Raw genomic sequence first — 25,748 nt, 5'->3', positions numbered from 1 at the left:
GTTTTCGTTTCCTTCAAGTCTGTTTAAAATTTCCTTTGATTTGTTACTGAATAACATGTTCAGTAACAAGCTTTGGTAGTTTAGTTAGTAGGAAATAAAGACGGACATTGTTGAGCCTTCTTATTTTGTCGTATTGAGTGCACTTACCGAATATCACCATTGTTGATATAAAATTTGCCATTATCTAAAACCGGTAGAAATAAACGTCTTTCCCTGTCGTTTCAACAACAAAAAGTTCAGGTACAGATTCACTATTCGTCTCGTAATGTTCTGTTTTGGGTAAAGTGGAATTCTATGAATCTAGAACTACGCTATTTTCTAAATTAGATACTAAACTACTCTCTTGAGAACTATATTAAAAGAAACAAAGCAGATTTGTTTTGTTTCAGATATAACAGTCAAGCCCAAAAGAAGACAACCGTCTTCAAAACGACCTAGATCAGCTGTGCATAGGAACAGGGTTCAAAAACAAAACGAAGGATCGTTTGCAATAGATGGCACTGACGGAGCAGCGAGTGCTTTAGAAGTAGGAGGAATAGAGAGTTCTAAGGCTGGTGTTGTATACAGAAATTAAAATAAATATACAGTAAATGCATATTATGATAATAAATAGCACAGGTCTTTCATACCAGATAACGATAAACATAGTAACTTATTAGTACCCAGTGTCAAACAAATGTTAATAAAACAGTCTTGTCTTGAAAAACACCTTTCTTAGTCAATGAAGAGAATAACAAAATTATAGCAAAGCCATTTGTTCTATGGAAATATTTTTTCATTACATGTAATCAAAATTCCTAGAATGTATCTTCCAGAACCACGCAATAACGTAAACAACATTTTTCAATCTTCATTCAGTGAAATAGTAAAAGATATTCGATTAAATTGATTACTAGAAATGGAACAGAAATGACTGGAATTTCGTTAGTTCCAAAGAAAGGGGGAAACGAATATTATTTTCTTCTTTCCTGTAGGCGGACGTTATTGTTTGTACAACTTCCTCTTTCCCTAAGCTAAACGGTGCCATAACAGCTGCCATCATCAAAGCGGGTGGACCAGATATTCAGAAAAAATGTTACAGACGTTACAAGAGTTACCCAGATTCAGGAGTTGCTTCCACAAATGCTGGGAATCTTAGCTGCAAGAAAGTCTTCTATACAGTTCTTAAAGACTATACACCAGCGAATGCTAAGGTATATGACAGTTGTTTTTTTTAAAATTAAATATATGAAATGTTTTAATTTTCCTTAGCTACTTTATAGCTTTTTTGTTTGACAAGTGTATTTATGTTATGGCTAACAATAATTAATTTAATGAAGCACATAGTATTTCCGACATTAATGACAAACAACAAGGAACAATATCCAAGAAAAATTCATGTTCCAGGAACGCAGACGGTTCAAGATGCAGAGAGAGAGAGAGAGAGAGAGAGAGAGAGAGTTAGTGACAAAACATCATAGGCGGGCTTACACCGGTTTTGGTATGCACTCAATCTCCAATCAACCTTTCAACCTCCATCGCTTTCCAAAATCACAAAACAAAACCCATATTTAATTTCTGTGTAATTTTTTATTCAATTACAGAATGTGTCCAGGGATGTACTTAGATGCCTGGAACAGGCAGAGAAAGACCACTTTACATCTATCGCCATGCCAACTTTTGGTACTCGTGAATTTAAATACCCTGATCAAGTGTCGGCGAGTCAGATGTTCAGTGCCATTAAAGAATTTTTCAAGAAGAAACGAATTTACTTAAAATTGATAGTGGTCGTAATGTATGGACCAGCACAGCAAACTTGTCAGGTAAAAGCAAGAAATGGTTATATAAAATCAAACAGTGTACACGCGGTAATGTACACGTATTGTATATAACAGTCTATTTTGAAATCTCCTCAGACAGCTAGAACAAACGAAATACATGTATCGGTATCGAATTCTGATAAATATTCATTGACACATCAGCTCATGTTTCAGTAACATTTAACTGGAATTTGTAATGTGATATAATAATTTCGGACGCAAACTTGGTTCCGAAACATATTTTTATACGCCCGTTTGAAAAACGGGACGTATTATGGGAACGCCCCTGGCGGGCGGATGGGCGGATGGGCGGGCGGGCGGCGTCCACAGACCTTGTCCGGAGCATATCTTCTACATGCATGGAGGGATTTTGATGAAACTTGGCACAGTTGTTCACCATCATGAGACGGAGTGTCACGCGCAAGAACCAGGTCCCTAGGTCTAAGGTCAAGGTCACACTTAGAGGTCAAAGGTCAAATTCAAGTATGACTTTGTCCGGAGCATATCTTCTTCATGCATAGAGGGATTTTGATGAAAGTTGGCACAATTGTTTATCATCATGAGACGGAGTGTCATGCGCAAGAACCAGGTCCCTAGGTCTAAGGTGAAGGTCACACTTAGAGGTCAAAGGATACAAGAATGAAAACTTTGTCCGGAGCATATCTTCTTCATGCATAGAGGGATTTTGATGAAAGTTGGCACAATTGTTCATCATCATGAGACGGAGTGTCATGCGCAAGAACCAGGTCCCTAGGTCTAAGGTCAAGGTCACACTTAGAGGTCAAAGGATACAAGAATGAAAACTTTGTCCGGAGCATTTCTTCTTCATGCATGGAGGGATTTTGATATAACTTGGCACAAATGTTCACCACCACAAGACGGAGTGTCATGCGCAAGAACCAGGTCCCTAGGTCTAAGGTCAAGGTCACACTTAGAGGCCAAAGGTCAGATACAAGAATGACTGTCCGAAGCATTTCTTCTTCATGCATGGAGGGATTTTGATGTAACTTGGCACAATTATACACCATCATGAGACGAAGTGTCATGCGCAGTTCCCTTCTTTAGAATTACTTCCCTTTGTTGTTACTATAAATAGCTTATATTGTAACTTTTTCATTACTAGACGTAGGGAAAAATCGAGACCACTTTTCTGTAGTACAACATGCATGTTACATCCAATTTTGAGGTGTATTTTGACCAATCTCTACCTGGTAAGGATTTTTATGTGGACTTACAATTTTTTGGGGGGGGATTTTTTTTTTTTTTTTTTTTTTTTTTTTTTTTAAGATTATTTCCCTTAGTTGTTACTATAAATAACTTATATTGTAACTTTTTTATAATTGACCGTAGGGAAAAACCAAGACCACTTTTCTGTGGTACAACATAGTTGTTACTTTCTAATTTTAGGTGTATTTTAAGGTATCTCTACCTGGTAAGGAGTTTTTTGTGGACTTAGAAAAACAAAAGAATTACAATGATTACTAAACAACCACAAAATTAAAATTACATCTGCAAATACAGGTGCTAGAGTAAAGAAATTTGCTGTGACGGGCGTATATTGTGACATTCTGGCACTCTTGTTCTTTATTCTAGACATTTTATCAAGAGGCGGTCAAGTTCTTCAAACAAATGAAAGTACCGACGACGAATGCAGCTGTTGTCAATACAGCCAAAGTTCAAAATGGTAATAAATATAACAAAATTTTACAATTATGTAAGAGACAAAACATCGTACAACGTTTATATTATGAATGTCATGAGTGTGCCACAATGTTTGAGAGTTTCTAAAACTAAGACACAACTATAATTGGAATAACAGCTTCTAAGAACACATTCAATAGGTAGAGCGTCGGTCTACGGATCGCGGGGTCGTGAGTTCGATCCTCGGGCGGGGCGTATGTTCTCCGTGACGATTTGATAAACGACATTGTGTCTGAAATCATTCGTTCTTCATCTCTGTTTCATGTGGGGAAGTTGGCAGTTACTTGCGGAGAACAGGTTTGTACTGGTACAGAATCCAGGAACACTGGTTTGGTTAACTGCCCGCCGTTAAATGAGTGAAATACTGTTGAAAAACGGCGTTAAACCAAACACAAACAAACAAACAATCTAAGAACACAATCTCATTAAAACAATTGTCTTCAATGGCTACACAACGAACGTGCACAGCAATACAAAAGTAAACAAGTAAAACAAAAAGACCGCGAAGACATAGCAAAAAACAGATAAAGAAACAAAATATGGCAGTAGTGCAGAGCTTTGGAAGCTTCATTGACAAAAAACGTATAAGAATCAGATTGCTGAATACTGTCTGGACGCACGTCTTGCTTTTCAATTTTTACTTATTACCTGTGCTGTGCTTTGTGCCTGGTCATAGGTGTTTTCTGGTTCTGTCTGACTTAAGGTAGTTCTGCACGTTTGGATCGAAATTTTTTCTACAATGTAGAATTTGATTAAACTCTGATTTTTCAAAACTTCAGAATATACCTAGAAAATTCAGCGAATAAAAAAGATAGGGTCGTGTGCTTGATTTTTTGCTAGACTGCTTTGAAAAATTTGGACCTCATGCAATATTTCATAATGGAAGTCTATGGGAAAATCATAACTTTCATAACATTTTCGCGAATAGAATTTTTTCTACAATGTAGATTTTGATCAAACTTCCCATGGTTGTTAATAAACATATGGACTATAATTTGATGAAATAAAATGTATAGGTCCATGTGCTTATTTTTGAGATATTTGACCATGATTAAAGTGAACCGGACATTTCACGCTAATTTTAACACATTATTTTGAATTTTTTAACGTCCCGTATGTTTTACTATCATTTTTATACGCCCGTTTGAAAAACGGGACGTATTATGGGAACGCCCCTGGCGGGCGGGCGGGCGGGCGGCGTCCACAGACCTTGTCCGGAGCATATCTTCTACATGCATGAAGGGATTTTGATGAAACTTGGCACAGTTGTTCACCATCATGAGACGGAGTGTCATGCGCAAGAACCAGGTCCCTAGGTCTAAGGTCAAGGTCACACTTAGAGGTCAAAGGTCAAATTCAAGAATGACTTTGTCCGGAGCATATCTTCTTCATGCATAGAGGGATTTTGATGAAAGTTGGCACAATTGTTCATCATCATGAGAAGGAGTGTCATGCGCAAGAACCAGGTCCCTAGGTCTAAGGTGAAGGTCACACTTAGAGGTCAAAGGATACAAGAATGAAAACTTTGTCCGGAGCATTTCTTCTTCATGCATAGAGGGATTTTGATATAACTTGGCACAAATGTTCACCACCATGAGGCGGAGTGTCATGCGCAAGAACCAGGTCTCTAGGTCTAAGGTCAAGGTCACACTTAGAGGTCAAAGGATACAAGAATGAAAACCTTGTCCGGAGCATTTCTTCTTCATGCATAGAGGGATTTTGATATAACTTGGCACAAATGTTCACCACCACGAGACGTAGTGTCATGCGCAAGAACCAGGTCCCTAGGTCTAAGGTCAAGGTCACACTTAGAGGCCAAAGGTCAGATACAAGAATGACTTTGTCCGAAGCATTTCTTCTTCATGCATGGAGGGATTTTGATGTAACTTGACACAATTATACATCATCATGAGACGAAGTGTCATGTGCAGTTCCCTTCTTTAGAATTACTTCCCTTTGTTGTTACTATAAATAGCTTATATTGTAAGTTTTTCATTACTAGTCGTAGGGAAAAATCGAGACCACTTTTCTGTAGTACAACATGCATGCTACATCCAATTTTGAGGTGTATTTTGACCAGTCTCTACCTGGTAAAGATTTTTATGAGGACTTACATTTTTTTTTTTTTTTTTTTTTTTTTTTAAGATTAACTTCCCTTAGTTGTTACTATAAATAACTTATATTGTAACTTTTTTATAATTGAGCGTAGGGAAAAACCAAGACCACTTTTCTGTGGTACAACATAGATGTTACTTTCCAATTTTAGGTGTATTTTAAGGTATCTCTACCTGGTAAGGAGTTTTTTTGTGGACTAAGAAAAACAAAACACTTAGTTATTACAAAAATTACCACAAAATTAAAATTCCATTTGCAAATACAGGTGCTAGAGTAAAGAAATTTGCTGTGACGGGCGTATATTGTGACATTCTTGCACTCTAGTTTGACTTTAGAAATATAGCAACAGTGCCATTGTAATAAATTTACTCACAGGATTCAATTAATTTTGTCTGAAATCATTAGTCCTCCACCTCATGTGGGGAAGTTGGCAGTTACTTGCGGAGAACAGGTTTGTACTGGTACAGAATCCAGGAACACTGGTTAGGTTAACTGCCCGCCATTAAATGACTGAAATACTGTTGAAAAACGGCGTTAAACCCAAAAAAAAAACATCAATTAATTCATAAATTGATTTTCATTCCCGTAGCACCACAGACTGGATGATCTAGCTCGCCAATGTTTCATGAGTATAAATATATTTTTACTGATCTAAGAGACAGATCGTACAACCTCTTTTAACAACGCTTGGTGCTACTACCTTGGCAACTTACATGTCATTGAAGGACTAAGAAAACCATAATCAAATTTAGTTCTAACAGGATTCGAACTATAATCCTATGTTACTACGCCTCTTTCAGAACAATTTACCACTATTATCTCTTTCACTGATCCTTCTTCAGCTATACGTCATCTAATGTTGGAGTGAGCTTTACATTTCATCACTAAAATGTAAATTGAAAACAGTTATATGATAATTAACATATAATCTGTAGTATAAGTAACCTCGATTTTTACATTAGCTAAATTCCATTGTGTAAAGAGACATTTACACACATGTTTTTATTACAGTTGGCGATCTTCTTTGGAAAGTACCAAAGTCATGTACATCTCTTTGGATAACATACGGAAATCTTGAGCTGGCAAAGGTATGGTGTTCTGGGTGAAAATAGATAAATATTCAGATCCGTTGCAATTTTTAAACAACTTTTACCGTGCCGTTTTTTATAAATTTTGTATAATTCGTGGTATTTCCTCAAGCTCAAGTAGAGACAAATTTCAAAGTGATGGCTACTATCCAAAACGTTTGTAGAGAATTAATTTTACCATTAATTTTGATAAAAGAAAAATCAAACTATTGGTAAACAATTATAAAACACAAAATAAAACTGTCAATATCATTTTTTCTAGGGTGTCTCAAGTAAACGGATTTAATGAGACAAAATTCTAACTCCAACATTGAAAAATTAAGGTCGAATCCTGCGAGTCTGTTTTGAATTTGCTCACTTCATTCAGAAATAACCTTAGGCAGAAGTAAAACCTACCTACATATCTTCCACAATATGTAATCTAAAGAGTGAAGGCAAAATAGAAAACTTTTATCGCATGTAACTCAGTGTTTTTAAAGATGTCTAACTCTACCCATTCTGTTTCAGAGATAAATTCACTTTGAACAGCAAGAAAAATCGCTTATCAAATAAAAATTTTCCACTTTTGTACAATAAATCAATAATAAGTATTTAAAGAAGTAAAAACTTACTAGAAAAAAGGGAAAATAAGGAAAAAAATTTGAAAGGGACTGGACTCAAGATAATTTTTCTTTAGAATAAACATTTTATTTTATTATGAACATAAGAACATGAGATTTTGTTTCGAAACTGTCTTTTAAAAAAGTGAACACGCCCCAGTCGGGAATCGAACCCGGGCCGCCGCGGCAATAAATATTTTCCTGCCTTATGCACCACAGAGGGACACGTATTTACCGTTGGTTGAATTTGAAGTTTTATAATTAAGGCAGTTTACCTCCGGTACCCCTTACAAACTCCTTTGAATTTTTAATGGAAAAAATAAGAAAAAGTATCTAATTCTCATGTGTATCTGTAAGCTTTTTTATTAGAATTATAAACCCGTACGTGATATTTACATATGGAAAATTGAAATCCATGTTAAATATAGATTTTTTTAAAACTTCAAATTTCACTTTCAAAATCTTGAAAGCACATTAGTCTAGTTAAAAGCAAGGCTCTGTATACTTTCAGGCTGATGTTATATCAACCCGGTATACTTTCAGGTTGATGTTATATCAACCCTGTATACTTTCAGGCTGATGTTATATCAACCCGGTATACTTTCAGGCTGATGTTATATCAACCCGGTAACCTTCAGACTGATGTTATATCAACCCAGTATACTTTCAGGCTGATGTTATATCAATCCGGTATACTTTCAGGCTGATGTTATATCAACACTGTATATTTTCAGGCTGATATTATATCAACACTGTATACTTTCAGGCTGATGTTATATCAACCCGGTATATTTTCAGGCTGATGTTATATCAACCCGGTATACTTTCAGACTGATGTCATATCAACCCGGTATATTTTCAGGCTGATGTTATATCAACACTGTATACTTTCAGGCTGATGTCATATCAACACTGTATACTTTCAGGTTGATGTTATATCAACACTGTATGCTTTCAGGCTGATGTTATATCAACCCAGTATACTTTCAAGCTGATGTTATATCAACACTGTATACTTTCAGGCTGATGTTATATCAACACTGTATACTTTCAGGTTGATGTTATATCAACACTGTATTCTTTCAGGCTGATGTTATATCAACCCGATATACTTGCAGACTGATGATATATCATCGCGGTATACTTTTAGGCTGATGTTATATCAACCCGGTTTACTTTCAGGCTGATGTTATATCAACACTGTATACTTTCATACTGCCGTTATATCAACACTGTATACTTTCAGGCTGATGTTATATCAACCCGGTATATTTTCAGGCTGATGTTATATCAATCCGGTATACTTTCAGGCTGATGTTATATCAGCCCGGTATACTGTCAGGTTGATGTTATATCAACACTGTATACTTACTTTCAGGCTGATGTTATATCAACCCGGTATACTTTCAGGTTGATGTTATATCAACCTTGTATACTTTCAGGCTGATGTTATATCAACCCGGTATACTTTCAGGCTGATGTTATATCAACCCAGTATACTTTCAGGCTGATGTTATATCAACCCGGTATACTTTCAGGCTGGTGTTATATCAACCCGGTATACTTTCAGGCTGGTGTTATATCAACCCGGTATACTTTCAGGCTGGTGTTATATCAACACTGTATACTTTCAGGCTGATGTTATATTAACCCGGTCTACTTTCAGGCTGATGTTATATCAATTCGGTATACTTTTAGGCTGATGTTATATCAACACTGTATACTTTCAGGCTGATGTTATATCAACACTGTGTACTTTCAGGCTGATGTTATATCAACCCGGTATACTTTCAGGCTGATGTTATATCAACACTGTATACTTTCAGGCTGATGTTATATCAACCCGGTATACTTTCAGGCTGATGTTATATCAACACTGTATATTTTCAGGTTGATGTTATATCAACCCGGTATACTTTCAGGCTGAGGTTATATCAACACTGTATATTTTCAGGCTGATGTTATATCAACCCGGTATACTTTCAGGCTGATGTTATATCAACCCGGTATACTTTCAGGCTGATGTTATATCAACCCGGTATACTTTCAGGCTGATGTTATATCAACCCGGTATTCTTTCAGGCTGATGTTATATCAACACTGTATACTTTCAGGCTGATGTTATATCAACCCGGTATACTTTCAGGCTGATGTTATATCAACACTGTATACTTTCAAGCTGATGTAATATCAACACTGTATATTTTCAGGTTGATGTTATATCAACCCGGTATACTTCCAGGCTGATGTTGTATCAACACTATATTTTCAGGCTGATGTTATATCAACCCTGTATACTTTCAGGCTGATGTTATATCAACCCGGTATACTTTCAGACTGATGTTATATCAACCCGGTATACTTTCAGGCTGATGTTATATCAACACTGTATACTTTCATTTTATTTATTTATTTTGTTGGGTTTAACGTCGCACCGACACAATTTTAGGTCATATGGCGACTTTCCAGCTTTAATGGTGGAGGAAGACCCCAGGTGTCCCTCCGTGCATACTTTCATCACGAGCGGGCACCTGGGTAGAACCACCGACCTTCCGTAAGCCAGCTGGATGGCTTCCTCACGTGAAGAATTCTACGCCCCAAATGAGGTTTCGAACCCACATCGATGAGGGGCAAATGGTTTGAAGTCAACGACTCTAACCGCTCAGCCACGGAGGCCCCCTGTATACTTTCAGGCTGATGTTATATCAACACTGTATATTTTCAGGTTGATGTTATATCAACCCTGTGTACTTTCAGGCTGATGTTATATCAACACTGTATACTTTCAGGCTGATGTTATATCAACACTCTATACTTTCAGGCTGATGATATATCGACCCGGTATACTTTCAGGCTGATGTTATATCAACCCGGTATACTTTCAGGCTGATGTTATATCAATTCGGTATACTTTGAGGCTGATGTTATATCAACACTGTATACTTTCAGGCTGATATTATATCAACCCGGTATACTTTCAGGCTGATGTTATATCAACACTGCATACTTTCAGGCTGAGGTTATATCAACCCGGTATACTTGCAGGCTGAGGTTATATCAACACTGTATATTTTCAGGCTGATGTTATATCAACACTGTATACTTTCAGGCTGAGGTTATATCAACACTGTATATTTTCAGGCTGATGTTATATCAACCCGGTATACTTTCAGGCTGATGTTATATTAACCCGGTATACTTTCAGGCTGATGTTATATCAACCCGGTATACTTTCAGGCTGATGTTATATCAACCCGGTATTCTTTCAGGCTGATGTTGTATCAACACTGTATACTTTCAGGCTGATGTTATATCAACCCGGTATACTTTCAGGCTGATGTTATATCAACACTGTATACTTTCAGGCTGATGTTATATCAACACTGTATATTTTCAGGTTGATGTTATATCAACCCGGTATACTTTCAGGCTGATGTTATATCAACACTGTATATTTTCTGGTTGATGTTATATCAACCCGGTATACTTTCAGGCTGATGTTATATCAACACTGTATATTTTCAGGCTGATGTTATATCAACCCGGTATACTTTCAGGCTGATGTTATATCAACCCGGTATACTTTCAGGCTGATGTTATATCAACCCGGTATACTTTCAGGCTGATGTTATATCAACACTGTATACTTTCAGGCTGATGTTATATCAACACTATATATTTTCAGGTTGATGTTATATCAACCCGGTATACTTTCAGGCTGATGTTATATCAACACTGTATACTTTCAGGCTGATGTTATATCAACCCGGTATATTTTCAGGCTGATGTTATATCAACACTGTATACTTTCAGGCTGATATTATATCAACACTGTATACTTTCAGGCTGATGTTATATCGACCCGGTATACTTTCAGGTTGATGTTATATCAACCCGGTATACTTTCAGGCTGATGTTATATCAACCCGGTATACTTTCAGGGTGATGTTTTATCAACCCTGTATACTTTCAAGATGATATTATATCAGCCTATTATACTTTCAGGCTGATGTTATATTAGACACAACAACAAGCTTCTTTAACCTGAACGGTATCATTCCTGAATCACTTATCAAGCATGCTGGGCCACAACTAATAAAGGAATTTAGGCGTTTCGAAGGCAATGTGAGTCCCGGGATGATTGTTGAAACAAATGGGTATAATCTTGACTGCAAACGAGTCTACCACTATTTAATGCCTGAGTGGAAAGAACTTGACGGCGAACAGGTAATTACCTATAGTTTTTATAACAATAAAGCATGAGCAATGTGATCAACGATATTACCTGGTACCGCTAAATTTCGTTTAATTGTGCGGAAGGTTATAAAATAATTTGAACCTAAGATATAAAACTAGCTGAATTGTTTATCATATCTCTGCACAAATATTAAAGTTATGCACTGCAAATATATCTATGTCATTATATAACAAAATTGATCATCGTTCATAGCATCATTTAAAATAGTACATAAAGCGTCCATATTAAAAAATATCATAGAATTACTTTCTACTTTCTACGGATAAGTTATACGCCCGTCTCTGAAAAAGCGGGGTGTATTGTGTGAACATCCGTGGCAGGCTGGGTGTTGGTCGGCGTCCAAAAGCATGTCCGCTCTATAGGTCAAACAGTTTTCATCAAACTTGCTGACAATATTTGTAGGCATGATATCTCGACCAAGTTCGATGACCGGCTAAATCGCCACATGCACTCTTGGATTATGGCCCCTGAATTACTCGAAAAACTGCGAATTTAGCCTTTTCCACTCTATAAGTTGGACAGGTTTCATCCGATCTTCACCAAACTTACTGACAGTGTATGTGGGTATAATATTTCAGCCAATTTTGAGAACAAGCCAAATCGATTGAGGCACTCTTTGATTATGGCCCTTGAATTACTCAAACTTTGCGAATTTAGCCTTGCCCGCCCTCTAAGTCGAATAGTTTTCATCCGATCTTCACCAGACTAAAATTAGCCTTGTCCATTCAAACAGTTTTGATCAGATTGTAACTTTTATCCCACATGAAACCTCACAAATACCTGGATCCCTTCTTACTCTGTTTTGTGTTAAAAAGACATGCAAAATCAACATTAATACCTTTATGATATGTAACTGAATATTTAGATGGGCGTATTTTGTGGCAGTCTGGCACTCTTGTTATAATTTTGCATGCATCTACGTCAATATATATTCTGCCATTCAGTGATCATTACGGTATTTCACCGTGGCCGTATTAACGTATGCTATGGCCAGGATAACTGCATGACCAATCTGGAACTTGTCCCAAATTTATTTCTTTTTTCTATACTTCGTTTTCTGTAAAATCCAGAATTATTATCTATGAAATAGTCATAAACGGTTCTGATATATAGATGTAAAAAAACAACACCGAAGATGCATAAAAGATAAAACAAGCATTTGAAATAACAGACTAAGCTTATTAATTATTTAAGTTTTTTCGTAAAATTTGGACCAGTATCAGACTGGTCATGCACTTATATATTCAGATATGAGCACCAACAACTTCTGCAAACTGTCAATAAACTTTCATTACAAATTGATTAATTTTTCTTTGTTTTCACTTCAGCAAATAGAATATTACATAATTATTACATATAATAAATGAATTATCTCAGTCCCATTATCACATATAATAAATGAATTATCTCAGTCCCATTATTACGTATAATAAATGAATTATCTCAGTCCCATTATTACTTATACATATAATAAATGAATTATCTCAGTCCCATTATTACAAATAATGAATGAATTATCTCAGTCCCATTGTTACAAATAATAAATGAATTATCTCAGTCCCATTATTACATATAATAAATGAATTATCTCAGTCCCATTATTAATATAATAAATGAATTATCTCAGTCCCATTATTACATATAATAAATGAATTATCTCAATCCCATTATTACATATAATAAATGAATTTTCTCAATCCCATTATTTCATATAATAAATGAATTATTTCAGTCCCATTATTACATATAATAAATGAATTATCTCAATCCCAAGATTCATGTGGCTTCTTTCAATTTCAGTTTCTGAGACAATTTTTCGGATAAACTAAATTGTAACAAGAACTGCACATACTATTACTTTTGTTAAACGGACACTTTTATTTCTTTCTTGCAGTATTCATAGCTTATGACCTATTTAATAGACAGAAACCTTAAGATTTATGGATATTCATGATTTTTATGCTAAAATATATAGAATAATACTCGGATTAAGGCTCTTTTCTGTGAAAGATACCTAATTTCTAGATCAAACTTTTTTTTAAATATTTTTCAATTGCTTATATGGCAATATGATTTCCTATACATGTAGAAACAGCATAAAGAAATTACCATTATAACATGCATATATTTTCATAAAAAAAAAACAAATAACAACAACACACTGCATTTTCTTTTCTTTTTTTACTGGCATCTGTGTTTTCATTTGCTTTTCCTTTAGATAGAAATTCACCTTTTGAGGTTTTTACCAACTAAAAAATTTTCACATTTCGTTTATTTCGAAGTGTGCGAAACCGTCCGCAACTATTTAGCTTCATATCTAACCCGAAAAGAAAATCAATAAATAACAGGAAGGGCCCTAAAAGTATTCTATTTTTACTAAGTTTATTCGACTCTGAATTTTTGATTTTGTTGATGATAATTGCATCAGGCCGTACAAAGACTACCCGATTATACGTAACAATCAGTTTAATATAGACCTATACAAGATCTTTACTCTAAGTCTAGAAGTCATAAGACACGATACATGTAGCTACTATGTCTAAATTGTATTCCTCGATGTATATATCAAATGAACAGTTTATGATAAATCTTGAAGTACAAATGCCATGTGTGTGTGTGTGTGCGTGCGTGCGTGCGTGCGTTCGTGCTCGAGCGTGTGTATGTGTGTGTTTTGTTTTGATTAAGTTTGGTTCAAGTTTCGTATCACATGTCTTTTTTCTTTCATGATCGTTCCAGAGCATTAGCAACTGTATTGATGATTGCCTACAGAAGATGAAGCAAAGTGGACTAAGATCTGTAGCCATACCTTCTGTAGGTACTGGTGGAGCAAAATATAACCCGAGAAAAGTAGCGCGTGGTATCTACAGGTAAACTAGCATCACTAGTAATTTAAGCTGAAAGGACTCAAGAGACCCTTGTTATCATTTAGGTTTTTGATTTTCAAGTTTAAATTGAATTGTAAATCTGTTTTGTTTCTGCATTTAGTATGACATTTGATATAATCCGAGGAAAGTTGCCTGTGGTATCTACAGGTATACTAGCATCACAACCAATTTCTTTGTTTGTTTTGGGTTTAGCGCCGTTTTCCAACATTATTTCAGTTAAGTAACGGAGGATAGTTTACCTAACCAGTGTTGCTGGATTCTGTACCTGTACAAACCTGACCTCTGCAAGTTTATCAGTGATGGAGGACGAATTATTTCTGACAAAATACTTCATAACGCTTACGTACGTAGACACGATACAAATATGTAATGCCGGAAGTTTTTATTAAATGGTTGTTGTATTATGATTTCACATTGATTAAGGAGATTGTTTGTTTTCAGAGCTGTTGCCGACTTTGGTGCTGCAAATGGTAATGTTAATTGCCACGTGAACCTGGTTTTGTTCCCAGCTGCTAAGGATATAAATAAAGTTTGTATACTTTCTTTGCTGGTACTTAAAAGGCAAGGAATGCCTGGCAATAAGTTAACTCTATATGAAAGCCATCCTCAAGCCTTTCATAACGCAGAAAGAACTTTTATAATCGGAACACTATTGAAAAAGATATGGCAGTTTGAAGTTTAAGAAAATGGCTGATCATGGAGGCAGCAATTTTAGTGAGTTCATGACGTCATTTACACTCTGTTGATTCTGTTTTTAGCAAATAACCGTTTAAATAGATTAAGTTTATTTAGTGTAAGCTATTAAACATGATAATTTCTTTCACTAAAGCTTAAAAAGGTAGAAAAATAATTTTAAGAAATAAGTAAATACAGTTCAAACATATATATAGAAATCTAAAAATGTGCCATTTTGTTTTTAATTGCTATATAAAAAATGGCTAAATTTTTATCAAATAGTGAAATGCTCATAACTTTCTTATTTTAACGCCGATTTTGATAATTCTTTGATATAAGAAATTCTAGCAGACAGAATTAACTTAACATAAGAACAACATTGCCTTTCCCTTAAATGTTGTTAACGTATGTGTGTGTTAATTTAGCCGTAACATTGACAGTTTTTGTTTCTTATAACATAACAATAAACATTTACAGGGTTAACTGTATTCGAAAATTATGCCATATCCTATTACGAAATGTAAATAAATATTTTATATGGACATCATGTTTATTTGTTTCAGACATTTACGGAAGAACTTCAAGCATTTATGAGTGGTAAAACAAATGAGCACAAACCACCTGCGAAAGGTAATTAGTGATCATTTAGTAAACTGTTGCATTTAATTACTTAATATGGGATTTTACTTTAGATAAAAGTTTGTATCAAGATACTTTAAATTCAAAAGAAACCTGTGCAAATGGGGTTAAATTTCAAGTAGACAAGATACCAAATGATTTGTTTTCTGTTGAAACCTCCAACAGTATTTTTGAAACAGTCTTTACACTTGAACAGAGTGCTAGAACACAGGAAAATATTGACGGTACTTATAAATCTATGTGTTCAATAATTAATGATGAACTGTATCAAAAGTTTCCATGTAAAAAACCTGTATCAGTCAGTTCTTTGTGTAATTTTTGTTACCTTGGTGGAATGAAAATTTGACTGCAATATGGAGTGATCTTTGTTCTTTTGAAAAGCAATGGCTTAAAACCACTGATAAATCGCAAAAAACTGTGTTTAAGTCTGTGTATTGTAATAAACGCAAATTATTTGACAGACAGGTACAAAAATGCAAAAGACAATATTGGTATAAGTTACAATGCGAGCTACTTAACTCTGTTGAAACTGATCCAAATAAATTTTGGAAGACTATTGGCAAAAATGGTGTTGCAAGTAAAAAGGTACATAAAATACCCATGCAAATTGTAAACAGTGATGGTTCTGTAGATTGTGATACTGATAAAGTCTTAAATCACTGGAAAAATACTTTTAACAATCTTTTTAACAAAGAATTTTATCAAAATAGTAATACTGTAAATCATGAGGTGCTGCAGTCTGATGGAATGTTTGATGAAATTTTTTCTATCTTGGAAGTAAAAAAGGCTATTGATAAAGCGAAGCTAAACAAAGCACCTGGTTTTGATAATATACCTTACGAAGTTCTAAAAAATGACTGGGCAATATCTTTTTTGCATGTATTTTTCAATGTTTGTTTTCAAACTGGAAAAACACCTTCTGATTGGGGCAAAGGTATTTTGAATCCTATTCCAAAACCTGGCATGACTGATGCTCGTGAACCCTTGAACTATCGGGGTATAAATCTTGCACCTACTATGTATAAACTTTATTGCTCAGTTCTTAATGACAGACTGGAAAAGTGGATAGATGTTAATGAAAAACTTGTAGATGAGCAAAATGAGTTCCGGAAAAAACGGAGTACGGTCGACCATATATCATCTTTATCATCTGTTATAGAATCACGTATTAAGAAAAAGCAGAGTACATTTGCCGCCTTTATTGATTTTCGTAAGGCGTATGATTATGTTAATAGAAATATTCTTTTACAAAAGTTAAAAAATATTGGGGTGAATGGAAAAATGTTCAGTGCCATTCAGTCAATTTATAGAAATGTTACATGCTGTGTTAAGGTAAACGGTCTATTGTCAGAGTGGTTTGATGTTGAATTAGGTTTAAGGCAAGGCTGTATCAAAGCTTAAGACTTGAAACTTAAAATAGTTATTTATTATCAGAATCCACGCCAAGCTTTTTTTACTTTTTTTTTACTTGGAACTTAAAATAGTTATTTACTAAGGGTTAACCAGGAAAAAATATCCCCATAACTCTGATTTGAATTTTGACAGAGTTATGCCCCTTTTAAACTGGGATTAATTTTATTTAAAAGTTGTTTTTTTGATATATCATCAAATATCTCTGTTGCTATCAAGGATATTGACTTGAAGCTTGGAATAGTTATATATTGTCAAAGTCAACTCCAGAACTTCTCCTGTTATGTATCCACATAACTCTGATTCAAATTTTGATAGGGCTATCCCTCTTTTTTACTTAAAATATTTGGTTAAAGTTTTGATTAAGTCTCTGCTACTATCAAAGCGTTTGACTTGAAACTATAAATGGTCATTTACTATAAAAATCTTCACCAGGAGGAACAATCTCCATAACTCTGATTGAATTTTGACAGAGTTATGCCACTTTTTAAGTTAGAATGTCTTGACCACAGTGTATCATAAAATTTTCACTTGCAATTCAGAGGCAAGCAGTAAGAAAGTTCGATAGCCTGTCTTACGGACAGTTTTTGTGTTAAATTTTAATAGAATTTTAGATTCTTAATATGTTCTTAATATGTATAGATGTTTTTAATTTGTATACAGTCTCTTATAAATCAAATTTGATTGGTACTATACTTTGTTTGTAACTCTTTTATTTGTGTTTGTATTGTTTATCATGTATAGTAATGAGACTCTAATAAAGATAATAAAAAAAGAATAGTATAATGTAATTGATTACAAGCGATTACGATCTCTATGTAACGCCCCTTTAATAGAGATAAGTCTATCAAAGATAAACTGGCGGAAGTAACACTGATATTATACACATGCCCTGCTACATAATCAATAATTGATCATGTTTTAGCATTATAATTAGATTTATAACACAATATGTACATTGATAACACAAGTTAGCTGCCCTATCAAACATATATATTGTCCCTTGCAGGGGTGCGTTTTGCTGAAGACGGCGACGACAAAGGAAACATTCATGTAGATGATGATATTATTATTCCTACAAAAAGAAGAGACTTTCTTCTCATACAGTTTACATCTGATGATAGTAAAAACGTGGATTTGGCCTTCAAAAGCATTAAAGCTAAAGTTGAACGAGAAACGAGAGATGTGGAAATAGACATGACAAATGAAAGCAATATAGATGATCTTGATCTTGTAAACAAAGGAAAAAATAAAGTAAATTCCCTTCAGTTGCACATTCTGGCCTAACCACTCTTAATTAGGTAGACGAGTATAATATCATTCAAGTTACAGACTATACACCGCATTTCTAACCAGTCGCCGGTCGATATCTTGATATTAGGAGAAAATCTACTGATTCTACTGTTCTAATATTTGTACGTCAATGCCAACATTCTCCAAAAAATTTACACAGAAGTTTTCATTGAAAATAAACTTTTGATTAAGCTGAATCACTTAATTTGATAATACTACCATGAAGACGAAAGTTAAAAATATCAAGACACTTGGTACTTAAACACCTCGTACCTTTATCACAATAACAGTGAACCCCCTTGGTTTTTATTTAAACAATGTAACAGTGGAATATTTGTCGAAGTCAGAAGTTTGTGTCTATTTTTACAAGATATCGTTGAGAGGTCCAAAATAAGCTCAGTCTTTCTGTTGCGGTGAAATTTAATTGCCAGTGTAAAAATATTTAAATAACTGCTTTTTTGTTACAAGCCAGGTGTTATTCATGATTTAAATATCTAGTATTTTTGTTTTCTCTCAGCAAAACCCAAAAACACTGGTTAGAAATTTTGCTAAGTGTATATATATTTCTTTCTTTTTGTAAGTAACACTGCGTTTATTTCTGTATCCAAAAACCTATACAATTTAATTTCCTTTATGAGATCGCTTTCAAATTTTAAAATAAGCATTGCTTTTGGCTTTTCTTATTTCTGTTGAAATCATATTTCGTTGATGTATTATTTTTTTCTTTAATAGAGCCGCACCATGAGAAAACCAACATAGTGCATTTGCGACCAACATGGATCCAGACCATCCGCGCAGTCTGGTCATGATCCATGCTGTTCTATAACGGTTTCTCTAATTGCAATATGCTTTGAAAGCTAACAGCATGGATCCTGACCAGCAGGCTGGTCTGGATCCATGCTGGTCGCAAAGGCACTATGTTGGTTTTCTCATGGTGCGGTTCAATAAGTTTCTACACATGTATGAATCGTGGTCAAAGTCTTCTAAACAAAACATAATAATGGGATAAAAGTTTGAAATCAAAATTATTTTCCCGCCTGTCAATGAATCTTTCAAAACATAAATCATTCTTTGTAATTCAGAAAACTATTAAAGACATTGGTGAAGATTACCATGTCAAGGTCATTGTTGACACCAAGGCACGAAAGGTGAAGGTCAGAGGGCTTGGCGATGGCGTGATTAAATGCTTCGAGAGAATTCTTCGATTTTTGCAAGTAAGACGACAGGAAGCTGTGTCAAAAGACATTGGGAAGATAGTGTACCAGGTTCTGTTTGATAGACGTTCTTTTATTTTATATGTGTTACGCTCTTTTTCTTTCCAGGGACGATGTTTATTTTACATGGGAGTTGTGAATTAGTGTTTTAGTCTGATTAATGGAGAATTAGATGTCGATAAAATATCCTCTTTAAACTGAAAAAGATGGTTCCTACTCACTTCCATAAGCATGAACAACAAATTTTAGAGGGCCTATGCGATCGAGTGTTTAAGGTCGTTGACTTCAAATACACCGATATTTGTTCGAGCCTCACTTTGGGCGTAGAATTCTTCATGTGAGGAAGCCACCCGTCCGGCTTAGAGAAAGTCGGTGGTTCTATCAAGGTGCCTGTCCCTTGTGAAATAATGCCTGGAGGGGACCCTAATGTCTTCGTCCACCATAAAAAGCTGGAAAGTCACCATTTGACATGTAATTGTGTCGGTGTGACGTTAAACCCAACCAAACAGACAAGCAAAGTAAAAAGTTTTAGTGAAATAATTTTCTTGTCTTATTTCTACTTTGCTACAAGATTAGCAACCCGACAAACAGTCTGACGCGCAGTTTAAATTTTATTCAAGTTACATTGGAGTCAGCCATCAATAGAAAACTTATTTTTCATTTTTTTTTGCTTAGCATATCGAATGGTATTATACTGAAGACGATGGTAAAATATGGGTACCGTATCCAATACACATAAGATACCTGCTTGAAGACGCTAATTCTACAAAAGGTTTGTGTATAAAGTTTCCCGTAGGTATTGCCAAATAAATATTTTATTAGTAAAACAGGTTTGATGTCTATAGTAGTAGAATTGATACAAATACTCATAATAATAATGGTTCCGTAATGCTTAAACAATACAAAGATGTGCTTATACTTTGACTTCGCGGGAGTGTAATAAAACCATTACATTACATAAAAATGATAACACACGAGTGTAATAAATCTTTGAGGTCGACGTCGTTTACTATATAGGGGACGTAGATCAAATTGACATGTTTATAATAGTTAAAGAAAGTAGACTTTGTTTATAGCTAACATATGATAAAAAGAATATTACATTTGTGATTTTCCACATTGAACTTATTAAACGAATTGAATAAAATTGATTAAATACTCGGCAGAGCCTCGCATTTTATCATTTTATTCAACTCGTTTAATATATTCAATATAAAAAAAACTCATGTAATACCCTCTATATATCTTACAGATGTAAGTAAAGTACGAGATAAAGGTTATCAAAGAGCACGGGTTATCTCCCCTGGCGGTCATTGTGCGCCCCCACCCCCACCCATGAGTGGTGGGGGCATATAGATTTGCTCTTGTCCGTCCGTGCGTCCGTCCGTCCTTCCGAGAATATTGTGTCGCGCGTAGCTCCAAAAGTATTTGACGTAGAGTCACAAAACTTTACAGGAATGTTGGTCAGCATGTGTAGTTGTGCACCTGGGGTTTCGCGTCCGGATTCATTCAGTCGTGTAGGAGTTATGGCCCCTGACTTTGTAAAAATTGGTCATTTTAGTGTTGTGTCGCGCCTAGCTCAAGAAGTATTTGACGTAGAGTCACAAAACTTTACAGGAATGTTGGTCAGCATGTGTAGTTGTGCACCTGGGGTTTTGCGTCCGGATTCATTCAGTCGTGTAGGAGTTATGGCCCCTGACTTAGTAAAAAATTGGTCATTTTAATGTTGTGTCGCGCGTAGCTCCAAAAGCATTTGACCTAGAGTCACCAAAGTGTACAGAAATGTTGGTCAGCATGTGCAGTTGTGCACCTGGGGTTTCGCGTCCGGATTCATTCAGTATTGTAGGAGTTATTACCCCTGACTTAGTTAAAAATTTGTCATTTTAGTGTTGTGTTGCGCGTAGCTCCAAAAGTATTTGACCTAGGGTCACCAAAGTTTTTAGGAATGTTGGTCAGCATGTGGAGTTGTGCACCTGGGGTTTCGCGTCCGTTTTCATTCAGTATTATAGGAGTAATGGCCCCTGACCTAGAAAAAAATGTCATTTTAATGTTTTGTCGCGCGCAAAAATATTTTACCTACAGTCATTATTTCTCTTCACAAGACCAGACTTCTTGTCCAGACTTAAAAAAAAAAGTTTGTGAAACATGTATGTTAAAATGTACTTGACCTAGAATCATAAAACATTAGAGGATTGTTTTATAGCTTATGAAGTGTTCTCTTTAGGATTTTACTCTAAGCCAGAGTTATGGCCAACTAAGTGAAAAATACGCATAAGATTCTTAAAAGTTTGTGTTGCAAACATCTTAAAAATTGTTTAACCTGAGTCATTAAACCATGTTACAGTGGCAGGAGTGGGGGCACCTGTGTCCTATGGACACACATCTAGTTTTTGAAAGTGATTTCTAACACAATATCTGTAACAGATTAGGCAATAATTTCTCACAATGCTGCGAAATTCTGTTTACTGATTAAAACAGTTTCCTGTATTGTTACTACATGTGAAATATTTTCACCTGTGAAAGAATATGACACTATCCTCATTCCGTTGCTATTTTGTAAGCTATTTCTAGTTGATATCTAGATTTTTATCCTAAAATAGTTGCTTGTTTTGTCAAGGGGGGTAAATATCATAAAAAAAAACAGAGAACTATCTACACAAACAAATAAATTTCATAACAAGAAAATAATTTTTACAGTGTAACATAGCAGAGCAGACACGTATGTATAGTATAGGATGAAATCGTTTAAGTAAACAATGTTTAATAGAATTTCCTGTATCAGTACTTGTATACAAAATAAAATCTGTAAGGAGATCCTCTTGGAGCGTAGAATGCAACCAAGCAAAATAATAGCAGATTCAGTTACTTTTGTCTTATCGTGTCACTATACTTGTGTCGTTTCGTGCCACATAAAATTGTGACGATAATTACACAAAAAGGCTTTCTGAGCAGACTCAAACGAAGAGACAAGTATTATGGCACGATAAGACACAAGTAAGTGTGACACGATAAGACACAAGTATGTGTAGCACAACAAGACGACTGTTATTTTCATTATTGCAGTGACGGAGAAAGAATTTCGTGACATCAATGAAAAGCTCTATGTCGTAGACTTCACGAAAATGGAAGAATATGTGAAAGGGGATAAAAAGAAAGAAACAACAGTGACAGTGATAAGAAAAGATTTAACAGAAGGTTGATACGTTTGCACTTTTTACCTTTGTTATGTTAAATATATCCAGTGCCCGTTTTTACTTGAGATGTAGAGCTTCATTCATAATTGAATGCCATGCAGTAATAGTCCATTATTTTTTTTTTAAAAATCCATATTTTTTATTGGCAGAATTCATTTGTTTAGCTACATATGCATTAAGCGTATACCATTTTATACATAACGCTTAGTAGCTTAGTACTACTGATACATAAACATGTTAATTAACCCTTACCTTGCTAAATTTCTATAATGAACTGTCTTTCAATTTGGACAGTACTATTAACTGTTAAAAGGGGTGCATACCAAAAAGATACTGACTGAATGGCGAACAGTGCAGTTTGTCCATGATCTGCACTAGTTGCAAACGCAAAATCAGTCGTGTCCAGCATAAGAGTTAATTAAGTATATTTATAGATTGTTCGGGCTTTCATGTATGAAATTAGGGTCTAGTTTACCTTTAAAAAGTGCATAAAGGCCAAGTAGATATATACACATTTCAGTTGCAATCATTTTCTCTAATTTGCAAGACGATTTTTTATTATAGTCGAGTATTTTACATGTGTATGTAAAATATATACTAGTATGTGTATGTCACGCATTTGGATCTTCTTGCCTAAATGAGCGCATTGAGCTTCTTTATTGTGTAATTGGGACCATGCTTTTACTAGCAGCTCCGTATTTAGACAGAGACACATTGTTGGGTTTAAATGCCGCAAAACAGTATGTTTAACGTAAAGGAAAAGGTTGCTATAATTTACAGAAAGGATTGTTGATCCACCAAATCCGTAAATGTGTTTCTTTTTTGTATTTATTGCTTTATTTTGAAAGATGAAGATTTAATTTCAACAACTTTCTACATGTCTTAAGGAATGGTACAAGGATTTTTTGAACCCAACAAAATAAATTTTAAGGAGCAAAGTTTTTTTTCCAACTTTCACAAAGAATTACCAAGAAACGCTTCTTATATGTTTAGGCATCAAGAATGTTTTATGTTAAGCCATCTACAGTCAAAGCTCAACTTGAAATTTCAAATCTTTTTAGTCTCCAAAATGGTTGAAATTTACAAAGTGCAACACTCAAAATTGACGATAAATTGGTTATATTTCGAAAAATCAAAAGTCCCTAAAGTACTTTTAAATCATAATAATCTATAATTAATGGACATGTGTTATATCTAAAAACAAGTTGGAACTGTTAGATAAAACGGTAGTCCTTTATTTTAGGAGCGTTACAAGCGTTACCACACACCTGGCAGGCAATGGGAGAGTCTGAAAATCTGAAGGAGGTTTTGCTCAATTCCACTGACCAGGAGTACAAAGATGTTGAAGCTAACTTTAGGGCAACGATTGGAAACTATGGGCTTTCTCAGATCAAAGAGGTTCGGCATCTGTGAAATACCTTAAAGTTTGCTAATGAGGTTTAAGTATATACGATCTGTTCTTGCATAACTACTCCTTAGCCCTTATGGTCATTTAAAATTAAACAGTATAAAATTTTAATGAAAATATAATCTGAAAAGTAGATCCCTTGGAAGCACCGAGAACAATGTAAACAGTGAAAATTGCAGACTCGGTTTGATTGAGTCTGTTCATGAGCGGTAGTGGAAAATGCAGCATTGCCCACGCCCCCTAGCACCGGCTTAAACAGTATTCAATTTTCAAATCTAAACGAGTTGAAATCAATGATCCCGAAGGACCAGAAAATATAACAACACTGAGATGAAGTCGGGGCGACTTTTTTACGGCCGCCACACAGCACTTAACACCCGCTGATGTGAAGTAAATATAATCTGAAAAGTAGATCCCTCGGAAGCACCGAGAACAATGCAAACAGTGAAAATTGCAGACACGGTTTGATAGGTTTGACTTCTGTTATTTTGGTAAAATACATAAACGTATAGTACGGAATGGCATGGTTGTGCTTTTTCAGCCGCGTATCGTTATTATGTTGATCTAATTTGTGTTTAGATTCGCAGAATTCAGAACCGAACATTGTATCAGCAATACCAGACAAAGAAGGAACAATTAAAGTCGGAACATAAAAATGTCCCAAATTTAGAAATAGAATGTACTCTTTGGCATGGTACTCAAGAAGACAAGGAAAAGTCTATTACTTCCAACGGCTTCAACAGAAGTTATGCGGGTGCAACTTTCCGTAAGTTAATTCATTTACTTACACGTGAGGGCGGAATTCCAGTACAATGCCGACGGTCTGATCTTCTCTGTTTATCTGGCCAGTATAGTGATCTAGTTTTAAGTTTGCATACCTCACAGACGAATTGAATTAAGAGAATATTAAAATATGTGGGATATATGCGAATTCATTTCTATTCTACTTCATATTGTCATAATAAAATGTTGATTATTTGAACCTGACGTGATATGACGTCATTATATAGTCAGATGTTTATAGCAAATTGTGTTTAAATAAAAGTATCAAATGTAGAGGCCGTCGCTTATCTTGAATTCTATGTCATACAATATGAATAACATAATAAATCCTTTGATTTTTTTAAGATTTACTTTTGTGTGCTATATATTTTCAGAGGGAAAATTGTGGTACGGTATGGGCGTTTACTTTGCTGTCAACTCGGAATACTCCACTCAACAATTTTATTCACCTCCCGACAATAGTGGCTGGAAGAGGATATACCAGGTTAAAGTTCTCACAGGTTTGACAACACCGGTACAACAAGGGTACATGGAGAGATTCGCTCCTCAAGTACCTGGCTCTGCAATTGACAGGTAAGTTTTATATACTTTAGTTACATATAAGTCGGAGTTACATTTGTAGTAATCTCATTTGTTTGAATTAGCTTGTATTTGACTTTGTCAAATAAAACATGAAACTTTTGTACT

The 25,748-nt window shown here is 35.0% G+C and overlaps 1 protein-coding gene across 2 annotated transcripts in view; it reads left to right on the top strand.

The window, feature by feature from the left end:
• The window catches only part of LOC128550357 (protein mono-ADP-ribosyltransferase PARP14-like), a 47,085-nt gene that overhangs the window by 15,208 nt on the left and 6,129 nt on the right, over positions 1 to 25,748 (top strand). For both annotated transcript variants that reach the window (XM_053529280.1, XM_053529281.1), the window contains 16 exons: positions 390 to 550; positions 975 to 1,193; positions 1,584 to 1,802; positions 3,393 to 3,483; positions 6,627 to 6,703; positions 11,308 to 11,529; positions 14,297 to 14,427; positions 14,887 to 14,974; positions 15,684 to 15,750; positions 18,179 to 18,423; positions 19,545 to 19,727; positions 20,352 to 20,448; positions 22,740 to 22,871; positions 24,114 to 24,268; positions 24,858 to 25,044; positions 25,436 to 25,634. In XM_053529280.1, coding sequence (XP_053385255.1) covers positions 390 to 550; positions 975 to 1,193; positions 1,584 to 1,802; positions 3,393 to 3,483; positions 6,627 to 6,703; positions 11,308 to 11,529; positions 14,297 to 14,427; positions 14,887 to 14,974; positions 15,684 to 15,750; positions 18,179 to 18,423; positions 19,545 to 19,727; positions 20,352 to 20,448; positions 22,740 to 22,871; positions 24,114 to 24,268; positions 24,858 to 25,044; positions 25,436 to 25,634 — 2,473 coding nt within the window. The remainder of the gene's footprint in view (positions 1 to 389; positions 551 to 974; positions 1,194 to 1,583; positions 1,803 to 3,392; positions 3,484 to 6,626; positions 6,704 to 11,307; positions 11,530 to 14,296; positions 14,428 to 14,886; positions 14,975 to 15,683; positions 15,751 to 18,178; positions 18,424 to 19,544; positions 19,728 to 20,351; positions 20,449 to 22,739; positions 22,872 to 24,113; positions 24,269 to 24,857; positions 25,045 to 25,435; positions 25,635 to 25,748) is intronic.

The sequence above is a fragment of the Mercenaria mercenaria genome, chromosome 17 (assembly GCF_021730395.1).
Source record: "Mercenaria mercenaria strain notata chromosome 17, MADL_Memer_1, whole genome shotgun sequence".
Classification (NCBI taxonomy): domain Eukaryota; kingdom Metazoa; phylum Mollusca; class Bivalvia; order Venerida; family Veneridae; genus Mercenaria; species Mercenaria mercenaria.
Note: the sequence above shows the minus strand (reverse complement) of the source record. Positions and strands in the feature narration are given on the sequence as shown.